This window comes from Taudactylus pleione, unplaced genomic scaffold, assembly GCF_031769625.1.
Source record: "Taudactylus pleione unplaced genomic scaffold, aTauple2 ptg000085l, whole genome shotgun sequence".
NCBI classification, from domain to species: domain Eukaryota; kingdom Metazoa; phylum Chordata; class Amphibia; order Anura; family Myobatrachidae; genus Taudactylus; species Taudactylus pleione.
In genome coordinates this window covers 156,866-179,451 of record NW_028284487.1, presented here as the reverse complement: position 1 = coordinate 179,451, position 22,586 = coordinate 156,866, and the positions used below count along the sequence as shown (strand labels likewise).

Genomic DNA, 22,586 nt, shown 5'->3' with positions numbered 1-22,586 from the left:
GAGCCCCAATTCTGCAACGGCGATCTCCCGTGATTTCTGGTAAGACTGTTCCAGGGGAGAAGGGTGCTGGGCGGTGGAAAGAACTTAAGACTGTCGGTTTGGAACCTGGAGATAGGTCAATCAGGCCAGGAAGGTTCCTACCCCATAAAAGACTTGATAACAATATGATCCAATGTTTTTCGATGTGGGGTTTTGGGCCATATTGCTGTTAATTGTTTGCTTACCACTGAACCTATGCAATGTGATACTGCTTATGTCAATCGCAGAGTGTCTTTCTTTGCTCAGCCAGCCTGTACTGCTGACTGACAGGCTGAGACAGATAAGCAGATTTGTATAGTCACTATTGAAGGCAACCAAGTAGAGGTTCTGTTAGATTCTGGTAGCCTGGTTACACTTATGAAAGCTGAACTGGTGAACCCCTTAAAGCGTAAGGGAAAAACTGTTGGTGTGACCTGCATACATGGGGATACTCGGTATGTTACTGCAGAAGTGAACATAGAAACACAGTGTGGTTCAGCTATAGTGTCTTTGGTGCATGGCTTGATGTATGATGCAATATTGGGGAGAAACTTTGCTCACTTCTGGAAGTTGTGGGAAAGCCAATTTGTTATAGAAGTAAATAACCCTGACCCATTTGAGAAGGTTAGTGATGCAGTTGCAGGGGGAGTTTCTTCAGAGTCTGAGATGTTCCCTTTTTTAGCATGATTGGTGAACTGAGATGGGAAGTGTTATTGGGCCAGTTGATTGTCTGCCTGCTCTTGAAGTCAGAAAAGAGATCTTAGCTGTGGAGCAGTTAAATTGCCCTACTCTGGTAAAAGCCAGGGAGAATGTAAAAGTTATTGATGGTAAATCCATAGACCCTGATAGTCCGTTGTCATATCCGCACATGGCAGTACACCAGGATTTTTTGTATCAGGTGACTAAGAAAGGGGAAGATGTTGTGGAACAATTAAAAGTTCCAAAGGCATAAAGAAGAACAGTGTTAGACCTGGCTCATGGTAACATAACTGCAGGTCACCTAGGGGTAGAAAAAACCACTGAGCGAATTTTACAGAGGTTTTTCAGGCCTGGGGTCCATAAAGAGGTTTCTGACTATTGTGCACCCTGCCCGGAATGTCAATATCATGCTCCAAGGCCACATTTTAAAAGTCCCCTTGTTCCATTACCCATTATTGAGGTTCCATTTGAAAGAATAGCGATGGATTTGGTTGGACCCTTAATTAAATCTGCCCGGGGCCATCAATATATTCTGGTGATAATGGATTCCGCTACCAGGTACCCGGAAGTAATACCATTGCGCAATACATCAACAAAGACAATTGCTAGAGAGCTAGTCCAAGTCTTTAGTAGGTTGGGAATACCTAATGAAATCCTGAATGACCAAGGTACCCCATTTATGTCAAAAATCATGAAAAAGTTATGCCGCCTGTTTAATATTGATCAGTTAAGAACCTCTGTGTATCATCCCTAGACCGAAGGGTTAGTGGAGAGGTTTAATAAAACTTTAAAACACATGCTAAGGAAAGTGGTGGACAAAGATGGTAGAGATTGGGATTACTTGTTACCTTATTTGTTGTTGGCCATAAGAGAGGTTCCCCAATCCTCTACCGGATTTTCATCTTTTGATTTATTGTACCGGAGGCACCCATGGGGATTACTTGACATTGCCAAAGAGACATGGGAGGGGCAGTCCAGTCCATATAAAACTGTTATTGAGCATGTGTCCCAAATGCAGGAAAGAATTGCTGCTGTGATGCTGATAGTGAGAGAGCACTTGGAACAGGCCCAACAGGCACAGCAACGGGTGTACAACCGCAATGCTCAGTTACGCATCTTTGCTCCTGGGGACAGAAGCCCTCATTCAGAGGCGGTCGCAAGAAGTGATCGCTCTCTCTGAATGAGGGCGGCCGCTTCTTTTTTTAGTGCGGCCTCCTGGTCGCTAGCTAAGCTGTGGGTTACCACCCACAGCTTAGCGACCGACCAGGGTGATGGTCACGATGGTCAAGACCATCGCGACCATTGGGGCTTGCAACGAGACCTTAAGGTTGGGTCTCGGCAACTGCAAGCCCCAGGGAGCTTCCTGCTCTGATCGAGCAGGAAGCTCCCCACTGACATCACTGCTGATGTCAGTGCGGCCGCCCACATAACGGCAAGCGTTCCATCAGGAATGCCTCCATTTGTGTAGCCACCCCCCCGCCCCGCCTACAAAACGGGCCGAGTTGTCGATCAACATCGACAGCCGGCCCTTTTATAGTGAGCTCCAGAGCGAGAGAGCTTCTCTCTCGCTCCTGGGCTTGTGCATGCGCAGGGCCTTAACATCGACCCGGTTGCGAGCGCTCAGCGCTTACGACTGGGTCTGAATGAGGTCCAGAGTGTTGGTGTTGGTTCCCACAGTAGAAAATAAACTTTTGGCTAAGTGGCAAGGACCCATTGAAATTCTAGAAAAAGTGGGAGCGTGGGAGTTTGGGAGTGTGGGAGCGTGGGAGTTTACCAGCATGGGAAAAGAAAACCAGAACAGATATACCATGTAAATCTTATAAAACCTTGGAAGGATAGAGTAGCTCTGTCAGCCGTCCAAACCCCTCCAGTAAACCCAGGACTGTTGGTTTCTGAAGTGACAATAGCTAAAACCCTATCGGCCGTTCAACAGCAGGAAGTTAAGAAATTTCTTATCAGAAATAGGGTTCTGTTTTCAGATATACCAGGTAAAACCACAGTCATTAAACATGACATAATCACTAACCCAGGGGTTAAGATTAACTTAAAGCCCTATAGATTGCCAGAAGCCCAAAGAGAATCAGTGTCTGAAGAAATTTTAAAAATGTTGGAATTGGGTGTAAATGAAGAATCGCATAGTGAGTAGTCAAGTCCCATTGTGCTTATTCCAAAGCCTGATGGGAGTGTGCGTTTCTGCAATGATTTCTGAAAATTGAACAGTGTGTCAAAGTTCGATGTCTATCCAATGCCTAGGGTCGATGAACTAATTGGAAGGCTAGGGACAGCCAGATATTTAACCACTCTAGACTTAACAAAAGGGTATTGGCAAGTGCCGTTAACTGAGAATGCCAAAGAAAAGACAGGTTTTTCTGCAACGGAAGGGTTGTTCCAATACAAGAGGTTGCCATTTGGGTTACATGGGGCACCTGCTACCTTTCAAAGGATGATGGATAGAATTCTAAGGCCCCATAGACAGTATGCTACAGCTTATCTAGATGAAGTAGTCATTCATAGTCAGGAATGGCAGTCTCACTTGCCGAGAGTACAAACAGTGTTGGACTCCATCTATAAGGCAGGATTGACAGCCAACCCAAAAAAATGTTTCCTAGGGATGGAAGAAGTAAAATATCTTGGATACACCATTGGTCGAGGTTTGATAAAACCCCAGCTTAATAAAATTGAGGCAATACAAAACTGGCCACGACCCCTGAATAAGAAGCAGGTGAGAGCCTTCTTAGGCATCACTGGATATTATAGGAGATTTATACCTAATTTTGCCACCATTGCAGTCAAACTGACAGACCTTACCAAAGGCAAACAGAACGTTATGGTTAAATGGTGTCCTGAAGCAGAAAAGGCTTTTCAGGAGTTAAAAATAGCATTGTGCACCCAACCAGTTCTGATGACTCCTGATTTTGACAGTGAGTTTGTTGTGCAAACTGATGCATCAGATGTAGGCATAGGAGCGGTCCTGTCCCAGAGCAAAGAAGGCAAAGAACACCCTATTTTTTACTTAAGCCGAAAATGGAATGTACATGAGAGAAACTATGCTATGGTCAAGAAAGAAGCGCTGGCCATAAAATGGGCACTAGAAACTCTCAGGCACTACTTGATGGGAAGGAAATTCAGGTTGATCACTGACCATGCCCCTTTGAAATGGATGTCAGAGGACAAAGAAAGCAATGGGAGAATAACATGGTGGTTCTTGGCATTACAAAACTTTAAGTTTACAGTAGAACACAGGCCAGGAAGCCAGCTGGCCAATGCAGATGCTTTGTCGCGTGTTCATTGTTTAGGGGCTGCAGTTGTTCCGCCCCACAGGTCGAAACAAGGGGGGGATATGTGATAGAAGCACTGGAGAAGTTGTGGATGGCATATATGTGTGTCCCTGATTGCTCACATAAGCGTTTTAAACCCCCTGGAAAAGTCTGTTCTGCCGAACGGATTGGAGTGTCGGCTTTTGGGAAAAGCCGGATAATGGGTCCTGGAGGTGTGGATGTGAGAAGAGAAGGGAGGGCTCCATCCACAAGCCATTCCAGGTGTTGGACCTTTCAGTCTGAGAGCAGGTTGATTAGTAGTTGCACCTGGAAGTGGCTCATATAAGCTGGATCAAGGTTTGGTTCATTGTCTCATATACACCTGGGGTGAACAGACAGTGAGGTTTGTTCAGAGACACTGTGATATACTGAAAAGTGCTGTGTTTGTGCCTAAGTTTTGTGGTGAGGCAGTAGGCCTTGCCACCTTGAGAGAGGGATTTATTTGTATAGTTAGTACCCAGATGGGCTAGGATTTATTTGTATGTTTTGTTTATTTTACTATTTATATTGCACAATAAAAACTGTTTCCGACCAGCTTGCACGAAACCCTGGACTGGTTTGCTGTTACTGGCTGCTGTGTGTAAGGAGGTGTCCATCTACCCCGATTGTATCACAATATATATATATATATATATATATATGCTATAATAGCTTATTTAGAGGCAAATATATTAAAATAGAAGTTCTACCACTATACAATATTGAATGGGGGAGCATTTGGTTTAGGGATATGTGAATACTATCCCCCTATATCCAACTTACTACATAAAATGCAAATAATTGAGTAATAACTATTTCTTTCCTCGAGGGTATAGGTGAATTGATATGTATTTGACCATACCTGCAGACTTTAGGTTTACAGTACAATCCTTCCAGCAATAAATCAAGGGGTACAATACAGGTGTGTGCTCCAATAATTGTGTGAATGTTTGGAGGTCACAGCAATACACATTGTCAAATAAAAGTATATTATATAGATAACTGAGTATGAAAACATGAATCAGGGTTATTGGGATAGTCCCCTGTTACTACTGGAGGGTCAGTGCACACGGGTCCAACTCTGAATCAATGCAGAAATAAAAAAGTGGACTTGCTGTAGGGAAATCCTTGAGTGATGCTCCTGCTAGAAATCCATTGCAGGAGAAAGCAGCAACAGGTATTTCCATACAGCAGCAGTGTTCCCAAAAGCAATGAAAATAAGAAAATCTGGTTAGTGAAATAAAGCCTTTGGTCACAAATTAGAAGAGAGACAGAAAGGTCAAGCAATGCATAGGTGACAGTAATGGGACAACATCTGCAAGTAAATAAATGTTGCCTGAAGGTGGGAAGCTATTTAACATTTGTCATAAAATACTTTTTTTCTTTTACCATAGTACACTAGAAAAATAACAGAGGACGATTCAATTCTGGTCGATGTTGGTACACATTGCCATATATATCAGTAGTCTGTGCACTTTTATGGGGTGTGAGGCAAAATCGTTGATGTTGGTGGTTGCAATGTGGGATTCTAGATGCACAACTGAATCTGATGAATTACTGGGGATCTTCAATCCTCCAAGCTTCAAGTGGGTTACTGTATCAAACATTATTCATTTCTTTATTTTTTATTCTTTATATAATGATCCCAGTATATGTCCTTCCAACTCAATGCATATGATAAAAAACTATTTTAGAAATTAGATTTGCTATATTGAAAAATGGGAGTTGGGTAGCCAATGGGAAAATTAGATAAAATTTTGATATGTGACATATTGATTTATATACATATATATAAATTAAACAGCACATTTGATTTCACCGATTCTGAAAACTCCAAGTGCCGCCTGTTGTATTGTGGATGTATATTGGGGGTGCTGTCCTCCTAAACTAAAGGAAGGCAACGGAGCAAGTTACCCCACGGTGGGTTCAGAGTGCCGGGTTACGGTGTTATATATATTTTATTTTTTTTCCATTGCTCTCATGTCCTCCCTTTTGTGTGCGTCTTCTATCCTCATTCCACATACTTGCACTTGAAATTTGCAATTAATTTGTAAAAGAGAAGGCAATTAAGAATTGCTGAACATCTCAGTATATATTTATTTACGAGTTAGCTAAATGAATCCTTTCAGCAATCTTCCTTCCCTTCAAACCACTGTTGTGTCACATTGCTGTGTGATCAGACAAATTACTATACCTGATGAGATTGTAAGCTCAATTGACCAAGTACTATATGTACATAAAGCTGGTCTCATCTACAAGTTGTTTGAAGTGAAAAGGAATATTCTCTTTGGTAGTGTAATACAATACAGTGAGACTTTACTGTATGCTGCATACACACTGTACAACCTTCCTAACCAAATATATCGCTGATAGATTTCCCTCCAACTTTCTGTAGTGCAGGGCAAACGATTTTGGGTGTACACACTGATGACTTCTATGATAAATATCTATGATAGATATTTCAGTGAAGTCATGTCTTTACAGGCAAATGTTGACAAAATCGTCCAAGTTGGTCTGCATGTACGGTCGACCATATATATCGTTATCGTTCATGCGGGAACGTGCATTGTTGGTCATTGGTCGATCGTTCACTGCATAAAAATGAACAATATGAACGATTTATAGTTGAACTATATCGTTATCATTCATATCGTTCAGGAAAATCGTCCCGTGTGTATGCAGCATAAGTTCAGCAGTATATTAGCAGACAATCTGAAGTGTTTTATTTTAGAAAAGTGTGTGCTCTAAGTGGTAGCAGATTGGACTTGTTTTCCTCCCAACAGTGCAATGAATGACATGACAAAAATATAGTCCACAAGTTCCAATGATCAGTACTTATTAATTACATGGGGCTGGTGGTGACAGATGAATCCTCCTCTTAACCAGCCACCAGGAACTGTGTGCCGACAGAAGCTGGTAACATAAACAGGGGGTGGAATGAGAGAAGCACAGGGGTAGGTGGCGGCTGACAGACTGTGTTAGTTGAATCAGGAAGGCTCATAAAAATATAGTGCCAGTGAGAGCAAATGCGGGCTGTTGTGGTAGGTATGCCAGGGCTGATCCTTAGTCCCATTTGGCTATGCTACTGGTCAGAGATCCATCTTACCTTCCTCATCCCCTCTCTGCTCCACACTCACACTTCTCCCCTCTTACTTTATAGACTGAAGTGAGCTGGTGGGGGAGGGCTTTGGCCGAGAATAGAGTCAACAGTCCACCTAGCTAACAGAGTTATTTTGGAGAGCTGATTGGGCATATTAATGTCATGTAGGGATATTGATATTTATGTTAGGGGGGAGAAGGTTTATTTATTAAATGTAAGCTATATCTATTCAATGTAAACTGGTTGGGGATAAATAACCATATTTATAGAATGTGAATGCTATTACTTTAATATTGGTTGGGTAAAAGAAGCCTATTTATTAAACAACAATCTATTAATGTCATATTGATGTATATTGTAATTATTACATGGTGGTACTATTGCTTCATTGTCAGAATGGTTGATGAGAGTGAGGTCTGGAGTGTTCAGTCATTGCTCAGCTTTCTACGAGGTGTACAGTAACTAACTATGGGGTCTATTTACTAAGCAGTGTTAGGAGAAGTGAAAAGTGATAAGGTGCCAGCCAATCAGCTCCTAACTGCCACCTCACAGGCTGTGTTTGAAAAATGACAGTTGGGAGCTGATTGGCTGGCACCTTATCACTTTTCACTCTTCACTTTTCACTTCTCCTAACACTGCTTAGTAAATAGACCCCTATATGTTTTCCAAACAGTCCCCCGACATTCCAGGATCCAGCCAAGCAACATCTGAAGTTAAGACCCCAGCAGTAGTGCCAGGTAGCCAAAGCTGGACTGGTAAGACGAGGGAGGGCTGGAAAGCACTTGTAAAGGGCTAGGTATGACCACAACATTAAGATGGCCATGAGCCTACTCCCAAAAAGATGGAAGGCGGATGGGGGCGCCAGCATTTTATCTCATCCAGAGGATAAAAATATCTACTTGTGACAAAGAAAACATTGAATTATATTCATAAGGTTCTTTATTTACCATTGTCAGCATTTCATACTACATCACAAGCAATCTTCCTGCAATACTGAAATTAAATAGCAAACATAAAACGTATACATGTAAACACCACCAGTTGAATTCAGTGCCACTGATTTTGTTTTACATTTTATCATAGACTGTGCATCAACCCAGTTACCATGCTATGACTCTATTGTATTCAGGTAAATTCTTCACAGCCAATCTGTTGATACTGTACTCAAAAAGCCCTCCAGCTATTTTCATGTGCCAGTCTTACATTTTCCCTTTAGGACTGTGATTAGCTCAGAAAGATACCTCATAAGAGCATATATCTACATATCCAAATGGGACCAAAATTTAGCATAGTCTCCAACCAAAACAAATCAGTGATCTTGTTGTGGTGTAAACATTAAACATGCAAACATACTTACATATATTATTTATTTACAATGATGCGAACATTATCAATTACCTAAAGATAAGGAGCAATCACATTTTAGGTATGTGAGTTATTGGCCAGCAAAGGCCAATGCAATGATGAGTAATTACTGCTCGAATGAAGAGTTCAGTCACATGATTTGAGTCACATGGCTTCAAACATTCATGTTCTCTGCTACAATGTTTTACATACAGTAATACATTAAGCACTCAAAATATCAGTATTTCAATGTTCTGTATTTTTAAAGAGACTCCTCTCCTGAGTTTAATTATGGTAATTAATACTGTGTGTAGTTGTAGTTGCCAGGTCAGCTATTTAATACCATATACATATTAAAAGTTTGCTGCATGACTCTATTGGTGTCCGCCATGTTCTGATATAAGGAAACCATGGAGCATCATGCATGTTGTGTGAGTACCTGGTTGCAGACTGGTCTTCACCTCAACCCCAACCAGATCCGGAGCAGTCTTATACAGTGATTCAGGTCAGGGCATATCTGTTTGTCACAAGACATGATAGATGTGCCACAATATTTTAGGACTAATATGGAAAAAACCATGGCATAAATTGAAGCCATAATTGAAATGTTCATTAAACTTTAAATGAAAAAAAAAAGTCTTCAATTTTCAACATACTTATACATTTTATGTATAATAGCATTGAAAAGTTAGGAAGCACTTATTCAGATTTTAATGAGATGTTTGGTTGTTGCTCAACTTCTGTTACTGTTACAGCTGTATTCAGACCGCTCTGTACACAAGTGGCTGCTCTACCATCATTGTACTACTGCTGTGTACTGTGATTATTGTAATCAACTTATTGTAATTTTTTTTTAACAAAGGGTTGTATTTGCAAAATACCATTGTACATAAAAAAATAATATTGACATTTAAAAGCACAGTTTTGTGTAAATTAATATTACTATTTATATTACTTTCTTACTTTTTTGTTTAAAATTTACAAAAAAAACCATAAAATTGCATAATTATTATAAAATGTTAAATTAAACAAAATCGAACTTACAAAACTTACATTTTAATGAGGCAGACTAAATACTATAACACAGTTGTTGAAATAAATTACCTGTACAATTGAAACAAATTGTGTTTTGCTATAAAAAAAAAGTTCCAGTGCATTTAGAATTATATTGATTAGAGTTATGTGTAAGAAATACACATAAGCTCATATTTTATGGTCTTAACAATAATTATTGGGCAGTACTGTAGATCTTTAAAAGTAAACCAGTAATAAGTATGTTTTATTTTTAAATATCCAAAGACGGCTGATACTGGTTGTCATTGGGAAGAATTTAGTAAGCCCAGACACACATTAATGAGAGTCTGATAATTCCTAAATTGTGGCTTGCGTGCACCCTCCAAGTACAGCAGCTCACGATCAATAAAAATAGGACTATAACAGCAAACCACAACTTTGCATCCCAACATGTCATTATAACAGATGTGAAAAGCAATGGACAAATCATACTGATACAGTTGTTTTCGACAGGCTCACAACAGCACATGATTAGACCTGGCATAAAACCTGAACTAGTGAAACGTGTGGATGAATTTTTGCTTGTGTAATTTTGTTTTATTACTGTTTTCTTTCATCTATATAGAGTTCATATGTTATACTTACTAGGAGATTTAATTTTCATTATGTTACTTTTTTTTTCTAGTTTCCAAACTTGTATTTCATGAATTTGTTAGGTCTGTAAATGTTTAAGCAAAATGTAAACCCTGATTTCCCAATGATCTGTTTACAACAACAGGTCAACTATTATTTGGCAGGTTATAGTCTTAGTCCAGCACAAATTCTCTGAATCAATAAGTTTGTCCTGCTGGTATTTGCAGTTCATTATCTTCCATGCGTATGGTCCATTAAATGATGTCTACTCATTTCAAAGTTGCATTAGCTGATATAAATCAATGCTGTTAAGATTTAGCAAGCTTTAACAAGTTGGGGGGCATCTTGAGATGTTCTCGTCAATGAAATAGTATAGATGTTAGTGATGAATGTGCCCCAGCTGCGACGGAAAGCTCGATCAATGGTCTAGAAAAGAGCAAGAAAATATATTAGAACAATGTGAGTAATGTTTATAATCCAGGCTATTATGGAGAAGGCATCATTTTAACATGGGTGAAAACTTTCTTGAAAAGCTAAACGTAATATGTTGTGTAGAATAAAAATATGTATTTGTATTACTTGCAGTGAGGTGACTTGTGAGTATGTTGATTAGTTAGTTGTGGGGAACTTTGTGCAGAATCACCTGATATCCAGATCATAGGCTGTTTCAGACAGTCAGGCCGACCACTGAGTCTCTGTGGGTTTAGCCATAGACACAGAATGGGTCTAATATACCCGCGGGTCAATAGCCACTGGTTCAAATCCCGACACCGGAAGCCCGAACTGTGAAGATCCCGACAGGGGAGGTAAGTACCCTAACCCTTTCCATACCCTATGCCTAACCCTCCCTTAGTGGTGCCTAACCCAAACCTCCCCAGGGGGCTGTCTTTGCCTAACCTCCCCCCCGGTGGTGCCTAAACCTAAACCCCCCTGCCCGCACCCTAAACCTAAGTCTCCTTACCCAAACCTTCCCACAGTGGTGCCTAACCCTAACCCTCCCTCCCCGCACCCTAACCCTCCCTGGGGGGTGTCTAACTCTAAATTCTCCAGAGGGTGCCTACTCCTAATCCTCCCATCCCCATGTAACTACCATACTTACCGGCATCCGGATGTTTGGGATTCTGGCGTTCAGGACGCCAGTATCCTGATCCCATTCGGGATAGCGGCGTCTGCATTTTGCTGGCAGTCGGAATTCTGGCGTCGGTATATTGCCGACCGAAATCCCGTCTGCCGGTATTTTAACTACATCCCCATAGACACAAATGTGTGCAGCCAAGAGAAAGCTCCGACTATTTGGCACTCAGGCAGTCTGATCCAATAGGGCGCCATTTGTATGGCCAGTACATCACCATATTCACAGTCACATGAGGTATTCATCTGACCACATTTGACATCTGATAGAACCGAATAATATGTTGGTTAGAATTGGCACTGTTTTGGGCCCCCACATGAGGCACTTTGTGGCCATGTTAGGTCTAAGTGATTTGCTTTTATGTTGAAATCACAGCATGTACTATGGGCAACTTACAGAAGTTCTTACTGCATTATGAAGAAATCTTTATGTGTAAACTCCTAATTATTAAATTGTAAAATATTGAAATCTCTACTTATACATGAAAAACTTAGTTAGATCAAATATGTGATTCTTCTAAAGCAGAGATACTGTATCCTGCAATTCTATGCAATATAAATATATCTCATTTATGTAATAGTATTGTAATATACTGCAGATTGGCAATGCAAGTTTGGTAATAGTGAGCAATACTGTTGTGAATATTACACTGCTATTCTATGAAACAGGATTAACATTTATTTGTTTTTTACTAAATAGTTTTTGGTGAACAATTGAAACAAACATCATTAATTATTAAAGGAAAATAAAAAAAAGGAACTATTTGTTCTAATAAAAAAGATCTATTTAATGGGCTCAAGGGTCACTGGGTATTCTCCTACACATCAACTTGATAATAATGAGCTCAAAGTTCAACTCCACATTGCATTATCCTGACTAATTAACATTAACCTGTTCAATACTTTGTAAAAGTGTTTTTTTAAAATTAATTAAAGTATAAAAAAATAACAAATTTTACAGTGTCTTAAGTCGTCTAACGACTTGTTTTATTACTACACTGATGTCTGGACCCTTGCTTACATAAAGGAAAACCCTATTCACATTTTATTGCAGTGCTCATGCATTCGGCCATAAATTGCATTTAGAAATAGAATCACAAAGAGTTTTGCTGTTCAAAAGTAATTTATAAGACTGTTTGCTATTACTGTCTATGATACGCCTGTGTCAGAAATGCTACAAAGATAATAATATCATATAATGATTTATTAGGCTGTGAATGGGTGCTACAGCCCAGCAATAAACTCTACTAAAAGTATGTTTGATCCTGCAATTGTCCAACCTTCATTTTAAGGGGTCTATTCAGCATTGATCTTTTTACATAAAAAATACGGAAACTATGATTTCCGTATTTTTTATGTAACTCTCCTATTCAGCAATGGGATAATGGAGAAGATAACGCAAATATCTTCTTCATTGATTCCCATCTCGCTGAATACCGCACTGTAGGGATCAGGCCATTGATCTCTACAGTGCTTTAACACTTTTTGCTATTCAGCAAAGCAAAAAGTGTTAAATCACCTGATAAATATTTCCTTTATATAACGCCATTTCAGAATGGTGTAATACGAAGAAAATACTTAAATATCCCGAAAACTGCAGGGACAGAGGGACATTTTCCCATAAGTCCCATCAGCATCTTGTAAGCCCGCCCAGGCTCCGTCCTTGCTTCCCGGTAATCGGCGGCAGGTAAGTCATTCTAGAGCCTTTTAAACCTCCCGAAATTGATTGATATGTGTATACAGGCTTTATATTACCCTGTATACATTTATATTTATGTGCTATTATATTTAACATTTATATAGAAATGTTAAATAAAAAAGCACATAAATATACATGTATACAGGCTAGTATAGATCCTGTATACACATATCAATCAGTTTTGGGAGACTGGAGCTGTACCTCCGCGGTCACCGGGAAGCCAGGACGGAGACTATTCTCGAGCGCATGAATGAGCATGCGCATAGGAACAAACAGAAGGGATTGTTTTCAGAATCCCGAAAACAATCCCTTCTGTGACATTGCCGGGACAGCGTGTTACCACAACCGCTGTCCCTGCTCAAAATCTTGCTGAATAATATTCTGGGCAACATTGTCACTGTTGCTGAATAGACCCCTAAATGTAAAATAAAAAGATTTAACACTATATTACAAAGTTAATAATACAAATTAATGTTTGAATCATGAAAATAAAAATTTACATTGACCAGTGACTGTGTTTGCCGTCATGAATATGGGTTTTATGTACTTGTTTATGTAAAATATATAGTTTTTACCCAGTTCTATAAAGACACGTTTTCAGTTTACAGTCTAATGTACGGTACTTATTACACAGAGAGGCAAAGACACTTGTACAAGAATCTGACACTGTCATTCAACCTGTCTTCAGGAAGGTATATACTCAGCACCTTTAGCCACCTAGATATTCCTATATCACGTCTAGTGGGAGGAAATGAGAGTCTTACCTTTTTGTAATGTTTCATCTTTTTGCACTTCTGTTTCTCTTCCTCATTTTTAACATCCCTATGACTGTCTGAGTCATCTGACAGCCTTTGTCCATTAGCGGAGTTGGGTTTTTCCATGTCTTGGTATAAATCATGACTATCATTGTTTATTTGTGTCACATCTTCTGGCCGGTGGGCAGGAGGACCTGCTTCTGCCAAACGTGTCTTTGGCAACCGCAGGCTTTTAGAGCTCCACTTCTTCCTGCAATAGTGAAGCTTTGGTGCATCAGTGATCAGAGGGATTTCCCATGAAAAGTTATTGTTTTCCCTGGTGCCTGAGATTTCACTTTGACCATGGAGGTCGTCTTGACATTCTGTCTCATCCAGTCGATCGTAAACCCTAGAAGAGTCTATAAATGTTGCTTGTTTGGGAGATCGTGGGATGCGCAGAGAATACGCTCTTCTGAATTTATTTGTAGACATTGTTTCTTCAGTAAGGTTACAACGGATTTGTTGAGTTTTATATGTTTGTGTTGTGATGTCTTCTGCAAAGTATTTTCTTGAAACTCCCTTCACTTTACCTTTCTACCTAGATTACACTTCTATAAAATGTAGATCAGTCCTGAAAATCCACCTCATAAAATATAGTTTCCAAAGAACAGACTGTTCGTCTTCACCGTTACCTCTTGTATTGATGAGCTCACATATGTGTTCTGGTTATCTTCACCTTTGAATAGGTTCAATTCTCCGCCCTTTTTTATTCACTTCTCAACTTGTCCAGTGATTTGGTGAATGTGGATCTCATAAAGCCAGTATATTCCTTTCCACTCGCATTAATGCGATTGCTTAAAGATATGTTCTATGTCCAATTGTTAGCTTGTAAATATCCCTTTACTGAGCAAAGCCAGTTTCACGGTTTTCCTTCCTTTCCAGCTGTAATGAGTTTCATCTCCTTCTTGTAGACAAGTACTGTTTGTTCTGTGACAGTACACTGTGTCTAACATGCCTTTTTAACCAGCTAATTTTGTGACTACATAAAGCACAAGTAGGAAGTGTTGACTTCCTCTAAATACTTTCTGTCCAGCCTTGTGATTATTAGGTACACAGGAATGCTTTATGACTCACAACTTTGCATGCTGGAGCCTGTGTATATAGAGATCAGTGCCACATCTCACTGTTCCCTGGACTACGGTTATCAAGCACTGATAAAACTGAGCAAAGGTTGTTTGTACCTGGAACATAGAGGAAGGTACTGTAGTAGGGGACTAACGAGGTCAGCACGTATTACATTGTTGTGCCTTACAGTATCAAAATATGACAACCTACGAACCTAGTCTATATCAAGTTTTCATAGGTTCTATGGCAATAATCTAATTTGTCAGCGCTTAATGTTGAACACATAAGGAATTGAATTTACAGATGATAAATGGTAAACATACACAAACTGAACTTCAGCTAGGGAATATTGCTCATTTGCCATCACAGGCCACAGCAGATTGGAGCATATACAGAGCAATCCTCTGTGCAGGTTCAATCATATTTTTCCTATATGGAAGAAATAAACATACTGGTAGATTAGCTTTTGACAAATATCAACGATATTGTATGCATTTGGGAATTTAGGGGCGGAGATTAATGTAGATAATTAAATACTGCTGTAATGTGGGTTGGGTATGCAATCCCGGAGCTGAGGCGGTCAGCATCCTGGCAGCATAATCCTGATGGTGGAAATCCCGATGCATACAGGTATTTATTCTAACCCTAACCCTACACCTAACTCACCTTTCCCGCATGCTCACTCTAACCCTCCCATCCTGCAACCTAACGCTGACAGTCCCACCCCCAGCAGCCTAACCCTAACCGTCCCATCCCACAGCCTAATCCTAACCCTCTCCCTAGTGGCTAACATAAAGCTAGGTACACACTGGAGCGATGTCGGGATGATATGCCATTTCGTAATGACATATGGCCTACAACGCTCAGTGTGTATGCATGTTCGCCAACTCCCGCCATCGCTAACAACGGTCGCCAGGTTTGATGTGCTGCAACTCAAACCTAGCAATATCGCTAGTGGCCAATGCATTGCTAATGAATGATGTAATGGTGATCCTTACATCATTCATTAAAGTTGTCCAGTGTGGACGCACAATCACTGTTGATGCGCAATCACTGTTGATGTCGGAATGAATACCCTTCTCTCCAGTTTGTACCTAGCATTACCCCTAACCCTAAACATAACTGTGACTTAAATGATCACAGCCGGCATCGCAGCCATTGGGATTCCGGTACCGGGATTCTGTCCGCTGGCATTGTCTGTGTCAGGATGGTGACTACATCCCCTGCAACACTATTGGGAGAAAAATTCTATGTAAATAAATAATTATTATTAGACACATTATACTTTATATGAGTACCACTCATTATTATACTTGAGCATAGATTAACCCACATTTATTGTAATAAGAGATCTATGTGAATTAATTATGTGTTACAAATGGTTTCAGGGGCAAACGCAGGATTTTTAAAGGGGGGTTTCTCTGTGCGTGTGTGTGTATATATATATATATTTATTTATTTATTTATTAACAGTTTCTTATATAGCGCAGCATATTCCGTTGCGCTTTACAATTGGAAACATTGATAGAACAAAACAGGGTAATAACTGACAGACATAGAGGTAAGAGGGCCCTGCTCGGAAGCTTACAATCTATAGTCAGCAACTGATTCCATATGCAAATGTCACACCTAGAATCAACTCCGGACCTTTTACCTGCTTAATTGATAATGAAATAACGAGGGAATAGCCCACACCTGTCCATGAAATAGCTTTTGAGTTGGTAGTCCCATTACTTTTGGCCCCTTAAAAAGTGGGAGGCACATATAGAAACCGTTGTAATTCCTACACCGTTCACCTGATTTGGATGTAAATACCCTCAAATTAAATCCGAAAGTCTGCAGTTAAAGCACATCTTCTTTGTTTCATTTCAAAGCTATTGTGGCGGTGAATAGAGGCCAAAATATGAAAATTCTGTCAATGTCCCAATATTTATGCACCTGACTGTATATATATATAATATGCAGTTCACACACTTGCATATCTATATCTACCTCTATATATTTACACACACATATACACACACACACTTACCATGCTGCAGGCTGGAGATGGAAATGGGACCAAGCACCATGTAAATAAGTCCCGCCCCCTCACGGAAAAATGCCGCTTTTCGCAGGTCAATTGAGCCAAATGATCCAATTTTAATTCTATTGCATCATATTGGCTCCGCCTCCTCCCCATTGACCAGCATTTTGCCACGAGGGGGCGAGGCTTAATAACATGGTGGTGCTTGCTCTCACCTCTGTCAGGGGCTGTTTCTGGGTACTCAGAAAACCCCCATGCGTGTGCTACTGCGTTTATTTACAGTTCAACAGCTCATGGATTGGAAAAATAACTGATCTCTAATCATCCTCCCAATGTTGTGGTTCATCATGGGAACAATCTAGGTTGGACTTTAACCAATAGTCACAGTGGTTTCTCATGTTTTCCTAATAAGGTAACACTGGGTAACATAGTGAGAACCAAGCAACAGGATCCCTTCTACTAAACCACACACCAGTCCAGCTGCCGAGGTGCATGGGTTCTTACCAAAAGGCCTGATTCAGAGCTGTATGCTGCCGATTTACACATTTGAGTAATTATTGGTACTCTGCGCATGCACCATGGTACTATACCGATGTTGCTTGCAGTGAGGATTTATTCGCAAAGTTATTATCAGGGAGCGTTTGGGGGAGGTAACAGGGGAGTGCCAGCAAAAATGCAGGTGCAGTGCGACCATTTCAGGGGCATGTCACAGGCTGCGTCTGCGATCCCATAATCAGTAAACATGGTTCCAGGATCTCAATACAATTTGCAAAATTGCGTGACCTTAGGGTTACTCATAAGTTTGATAAGTGGCTGATCTATGACCAATGCTGCATCTTTGTACGCAGTTACTTGGATTTGCAAAGCCACCGGTGGGCGTCTCAGCACAAATCCCAGCGTCTACGACAATTTCATATTTTCACACAGCAGTTGCATACAAATCGTAGCATTAGCGTACAACTCTCTGAATCAGGTCCAGTGTGTGTACACTCACAAGTTGGGTGCGATCACTTGGCAAATAGATATATAGATATACGGGCTTAGGGGTCTATTTAATAAAGTAAAAATTGCATTTCTCCAGCAGTTTAGCAGGAGACAGCCATACAGTACTTCTGTGTTCTCTCTATTTAGTTACATGAAAAGTGTGGAGAAGTCACCGATTTCTCCACCTTTTCATTTCTCATATTTTTTGACAAACATAACGTCATCTCTATATGGCGGAACATGTCCTCTTACCTGTAAAAATAGAGGAAAGCAGGGAAGAGATGTTCTCTCCTTGGTTTCCTCCTCTGCACTGGCAACATTCTCTGCTCCTCCAAGCAACTCCCTCTCCCCTCAGCCGGCTCGCCCCTGCTCCCCCCAGCCGGCTTCCTAATCAGCATTGGGCTCATATCACCGATGCTGATCCGCTCATGCGCAGACCACTCACACATATTCTGCGAATGCAAAAGATGTTTGATTTCTCCTCTCCAGGACAGCCTGTTACAGCAAGGGCTGACTTGGCATTTCAAATTATATAAATATGAGAAAAATTAATGGGTTGGTACCCCAACCACTCCATTAGGTATCCCATACCAATTGCCCCCCTCTGTGAAGTTTTCATCCAAAATCCATCCAGTGGAAGGCCCAGAACAGAATAAAATACAATAGAACCAGCACTGAAGTAAAAGGATGGACGGTTATACCTTAAACAATAAAATTACATTTATTTATAAAAATCCATAAAATAGATATAATATACCAAAATCAACATAAAGTGCCAATAATTTCAATAATTATTTAGTATCAGAGTTCCAAATATAATGATCATTTGTAAAGAAAAAGTCTCTGTTCCTGTGTGGTGTATAAAATGCAAATGGGACCTAGGACTCCTTCCACAGTATCCAAGACTTGAGAATATATAAGCAGCAATGAGGTTATGAGCATATAGGTTTCAACACAGTCTCTAGCATCCAAGGTGCAAGTGATTTAGCTGTATATAATAATCCATCTGTATTGTCTCCAGCACTGCACTCAGTCGTAGCAGGGATATGGAAGTCCAAATAATAGTCCAATAGAGCACAGGAATATCAGAGTTGTCACCTCAAAGCGTTTCGCTGGGTAAATGTACACCCAGCTTCTTCAGGAGGTCCAGAACAGGCCAAAGCTCTGGCCAGCATACACCAACGGGAAGTCCAACCAGGACCCTTAACCCCCTAAAACCTGGCCAGGATCCAACTGGACCACCTCACATTGGTTTCATCCCAGTTGGTGCAGAGGTGTCTGAATGTATAACAAACAAATAGACCAATGAATTTTATATATAAGCTTTGTCGCATTGACGCGTTGTCGCTATGTGGTCTAATAGCTTACTTCTTTATACTAAGGGCTCTATTTATTAACATTATTTTTACTAAAATAAAGTAAAAATGGTTGTTTTCACACCCTTTTTCCTTTATTTTAGTTTCAACTAAATTTACTAACGGGCGATTGGAGTAGAATTTGTAAAATTCAGTGATACAAATAATAATAATAAAATACAGTGATAAGGCTGCGGAGAGGAGAGCTTTATCGCAAGCTCTGTTCCTGCATGAGATTTTTAATAAATCCCTGTGATATTGGCTGAATTCGCAATGCGAATTCAGTCGGAAATATAACACTACAACCTGCATTTTAATGTGGATTGTAGTAAATAGAGCATTAAATAACTTTGTAAGATTTGGAAGCTTTAGCTTGAGAGCTGTGAAAGATATTTGCCAACAAACAAACAAACTTCTTCTTTTATATATACAGTATATACAGTATATTAGATGTATTGTTTTAAAAAAGTACAAACCACTGACATCAATTTAATAGACAGTCCAAGTCTGTTTCAGTTAGTGCAGTGTGGACCACACTACAGAGTAAAACAACACACCGCCACCGGGTAGTGCACTCATACTACCCGGTGGCAGTCTGTTTGTTTTAGCAGCCAATGAGAGTCAGATAGACTCTCATTGGCTGCTGCACCCATGGCCTGAGCCTTCTGGCTCCAACAGTGGGTGAAGGGAGAGAGATGTCATTAGGGGGCACTATATAAGGTTGCACTACTGGGGGCACTGTATAACGGGCACTACTGGGGCACTACTGCATGGGGCACTGCATAAGGGGCACTGCTACTGGGGACCTTGCATAAAGGGCACTACTACACTTAGTGCCGAGCAGGCCGGGAGGACGGAGGAGCAGACCGTGGCGGGCGCAGGAGCAGGGATTCAGGTAAGTATTGTATTTTTGTTGCTGTCTGTGTATATGTAAAGGGGAACTACATAATGGGAACCACTACTGGGGGCACTGTATAAGAGGCACTACTGGGGGCACTGCATAATGGGGACCACTACTGGGGGCCCTGCATAATGGGGATCACTACTGAGGGCCCTGTATAAGGGGCACTACTGGGGGCACTGCATAGGGGGGCCACTACTGGGGGCACTGTATAAGGAGCACTACTGTGGGCACTACATAAGGGGCACTGCATAGAGGGGACCATTACTGGAGGGCTCTGTATAAGGGGCACTGCATAGGGGGACCACTACTGGGGGCATTGCATAGGGGCACTGTATAAGGGGCACAGCATAGATGGGACCACTACTGGGGGCACTGTATAAGTGGCACTACTGGGGGCATTGCATAGGGAGGACCACTACTGGGGCACTGTATACGGGTCACTACTGGGGGTATTGCATAGGGAGGACCAATACTGGGGCACTGTATAAGGGGCACTACTGGGGGCACTGTATAAGTGGCACTACTGAGGGCACTGTATAAGGAGCATTACTAGGGGCACTATATAATGGTGCAATACTGGGGGCACTGTATAAGGGGCACTACTACATGGGGCACTGCATAAGAGGCACTGCTACTAGAGACATTGCATAAGGGGCACTACTACAGTGGGCACTGCAAGAGGGGCACTACTACTGGGGGCATTAAGGTGCATATGGAATGGAAAGGAATGTTCCCAGAGTGATGAGAAATGGTGGTGAGTCATATTGACACGTCCCCATTTTTTTCCTGTGGCCATGCCCACTTTTTCAATGAACATAGGGAGGGGCTCAATTTTTCATCTTGCCCTGGGCTCCAAATACCCTAGTTATGCCACTGCAGACTGGTAAGATAAAAAGGTATGCTATCATAGTAGGACTAATAGAAATGTGTTGCTCTGCTTTAGGGGCCCCTACAGCTGCATTTCCCCAGTGGGCCTTTCATGCCCCATTCCAATACTGCTCTTGATGGCTCTTTATCACTTGGAACTTAAGGCCCCCATACATCAGCAATCGATTGTGGCAATTCCGCAATTTGCAATCGATTGTCTATAAAAATCTGCAATGTATGGGCTTCACAGATTGCAACCAAAAAGTGATTGGAATTGTTAAATCAGATTGTCCAACATGTTGGATTTCACAGATCGATAAGGGCTGTAAATTGCTAGTGTATGGACATGATCAGCAGATTTGCAGACCGTTACTAGTAAAATGATGGGCCTTTCAAAATTGGCAGATCTGTGTTTGCTGCAATTGGTCTGCAAATCACTGAAAAAGATCTGTAATGTTTGGGCGCAGATTGCTAGATTGGGAGATCCGAAGATCGGGCAATAAATCTTCAAATTGTTCAATTGTGGTTTTCAGATTGCTGATGTATGGGGGCCTTTAATACAGAATGCTGGCCAGTGACCACTCCCTTTCCCCATGTGCACTTCAGTATTGGGGGAACAATGTAGCATCCACTTGCTCCAGGCACCACAGCTCCATCCTACACCTCTGAGTATAGTGTACTATGAATCTAATGCCCATTTCTAAATATTTTAATTGTATTTTTATTGAGCAATCATTATTTTAAATACTGCATCAGCGCTGAAATTCACACAAAACAAAGCCAGGAAAATGTGTGTGTATGACGGAAGCCATCGGGATGTGTTCAGGCGACTTCTCCACCTTACTGTAACTACAGAAGGCAGATTCTACTCGCAGCCTATAGAGCCACAAGCATAGCCTGCCTACTGTAATAAGCGGGCGCTGCATACAGTTCAATCTGCCCCATAGTCTTATGTGCTATGAATGTCAAAGTGCATTTAATAGGTTTTGAGAATGCATGTGAAGGGGCTGTTGGAAATAATGTGTGTACAGGTATTGTTATTGCAGAGTTATATAGGCATACACCAGCGGATAACTCAGACTATGAACAGCCCAGTTACTTAACCATGAACAGATAGCAGGTACAGCCATACTCACTATTACATGTACACTGGTAATGGAGTGGAGTTTCAGCGAAGCAGGGTTTTATGCAGCCCATCAACTGGGGAGTGTGTGCTGCATGCAGGAGGTTGTGGTGTAGTGATTTAGAACGGCATTATATGCTGGTATTAACCAAATTTTCTATAGGAGCTAAGTAGGAGACTTCTGTCTCCCACCATGTCACTCTACATAGTACAGAGAAAAGACAAGATATTCCCTGCACATACTCATTAGTGACATTAGCAACCATCTTGGAACAGGGCTTGAAGCCTCCCAGGAGGGACAGGAAGACTGGAGAAGTGCACTCCTCTTTCAACAGGGGCCAATGCAGTCAAGTGTCACCCATTTGTGTGTTTTTGTACTACACATGTATGGGCAGCGTTGTGCCCGTTTCAATCGCATCTTCACCTACATCTGAAGCTGCATAATTGGACTGTAGTTCTCACAGATATGTGGGCTATGTAGAAACAGACAGAAGTGGAAGTCAGTCCTGTATTCATTTTTACAGCTGGACCTTT

General features: G+C 41.0%; 1 protein-coding gene across 1 annotated transcript; it reads right to left on the bottom strand.

The window, feature by feature from the left end:
• Positions 1-8,070: 8,070 nt before the first annotated feature.
• On the bottom strand, positions 8,071-14,686 carry LOC148529265 (uncharacterized). The gene is made up of 2 exons (XM_088468404.1): positions 13,699-14,686; positions 8,071-10,530 (listed from the first exon to the last, which is right to left on the bottom strand). Exons 1-2 carry the CDS (start codon positions 14,158-14,160, stop codon positions 10,420-10,422), a joined length of 573 nt encoding a protein of 190 aa, XP_088324530.1. The 5' UTR covers positions 14,161-14,686; the 3' UTR covers positions 8,071-10,419.
• Positions 14,687-22,586: the final 7,900 nt, after the last annotated feature.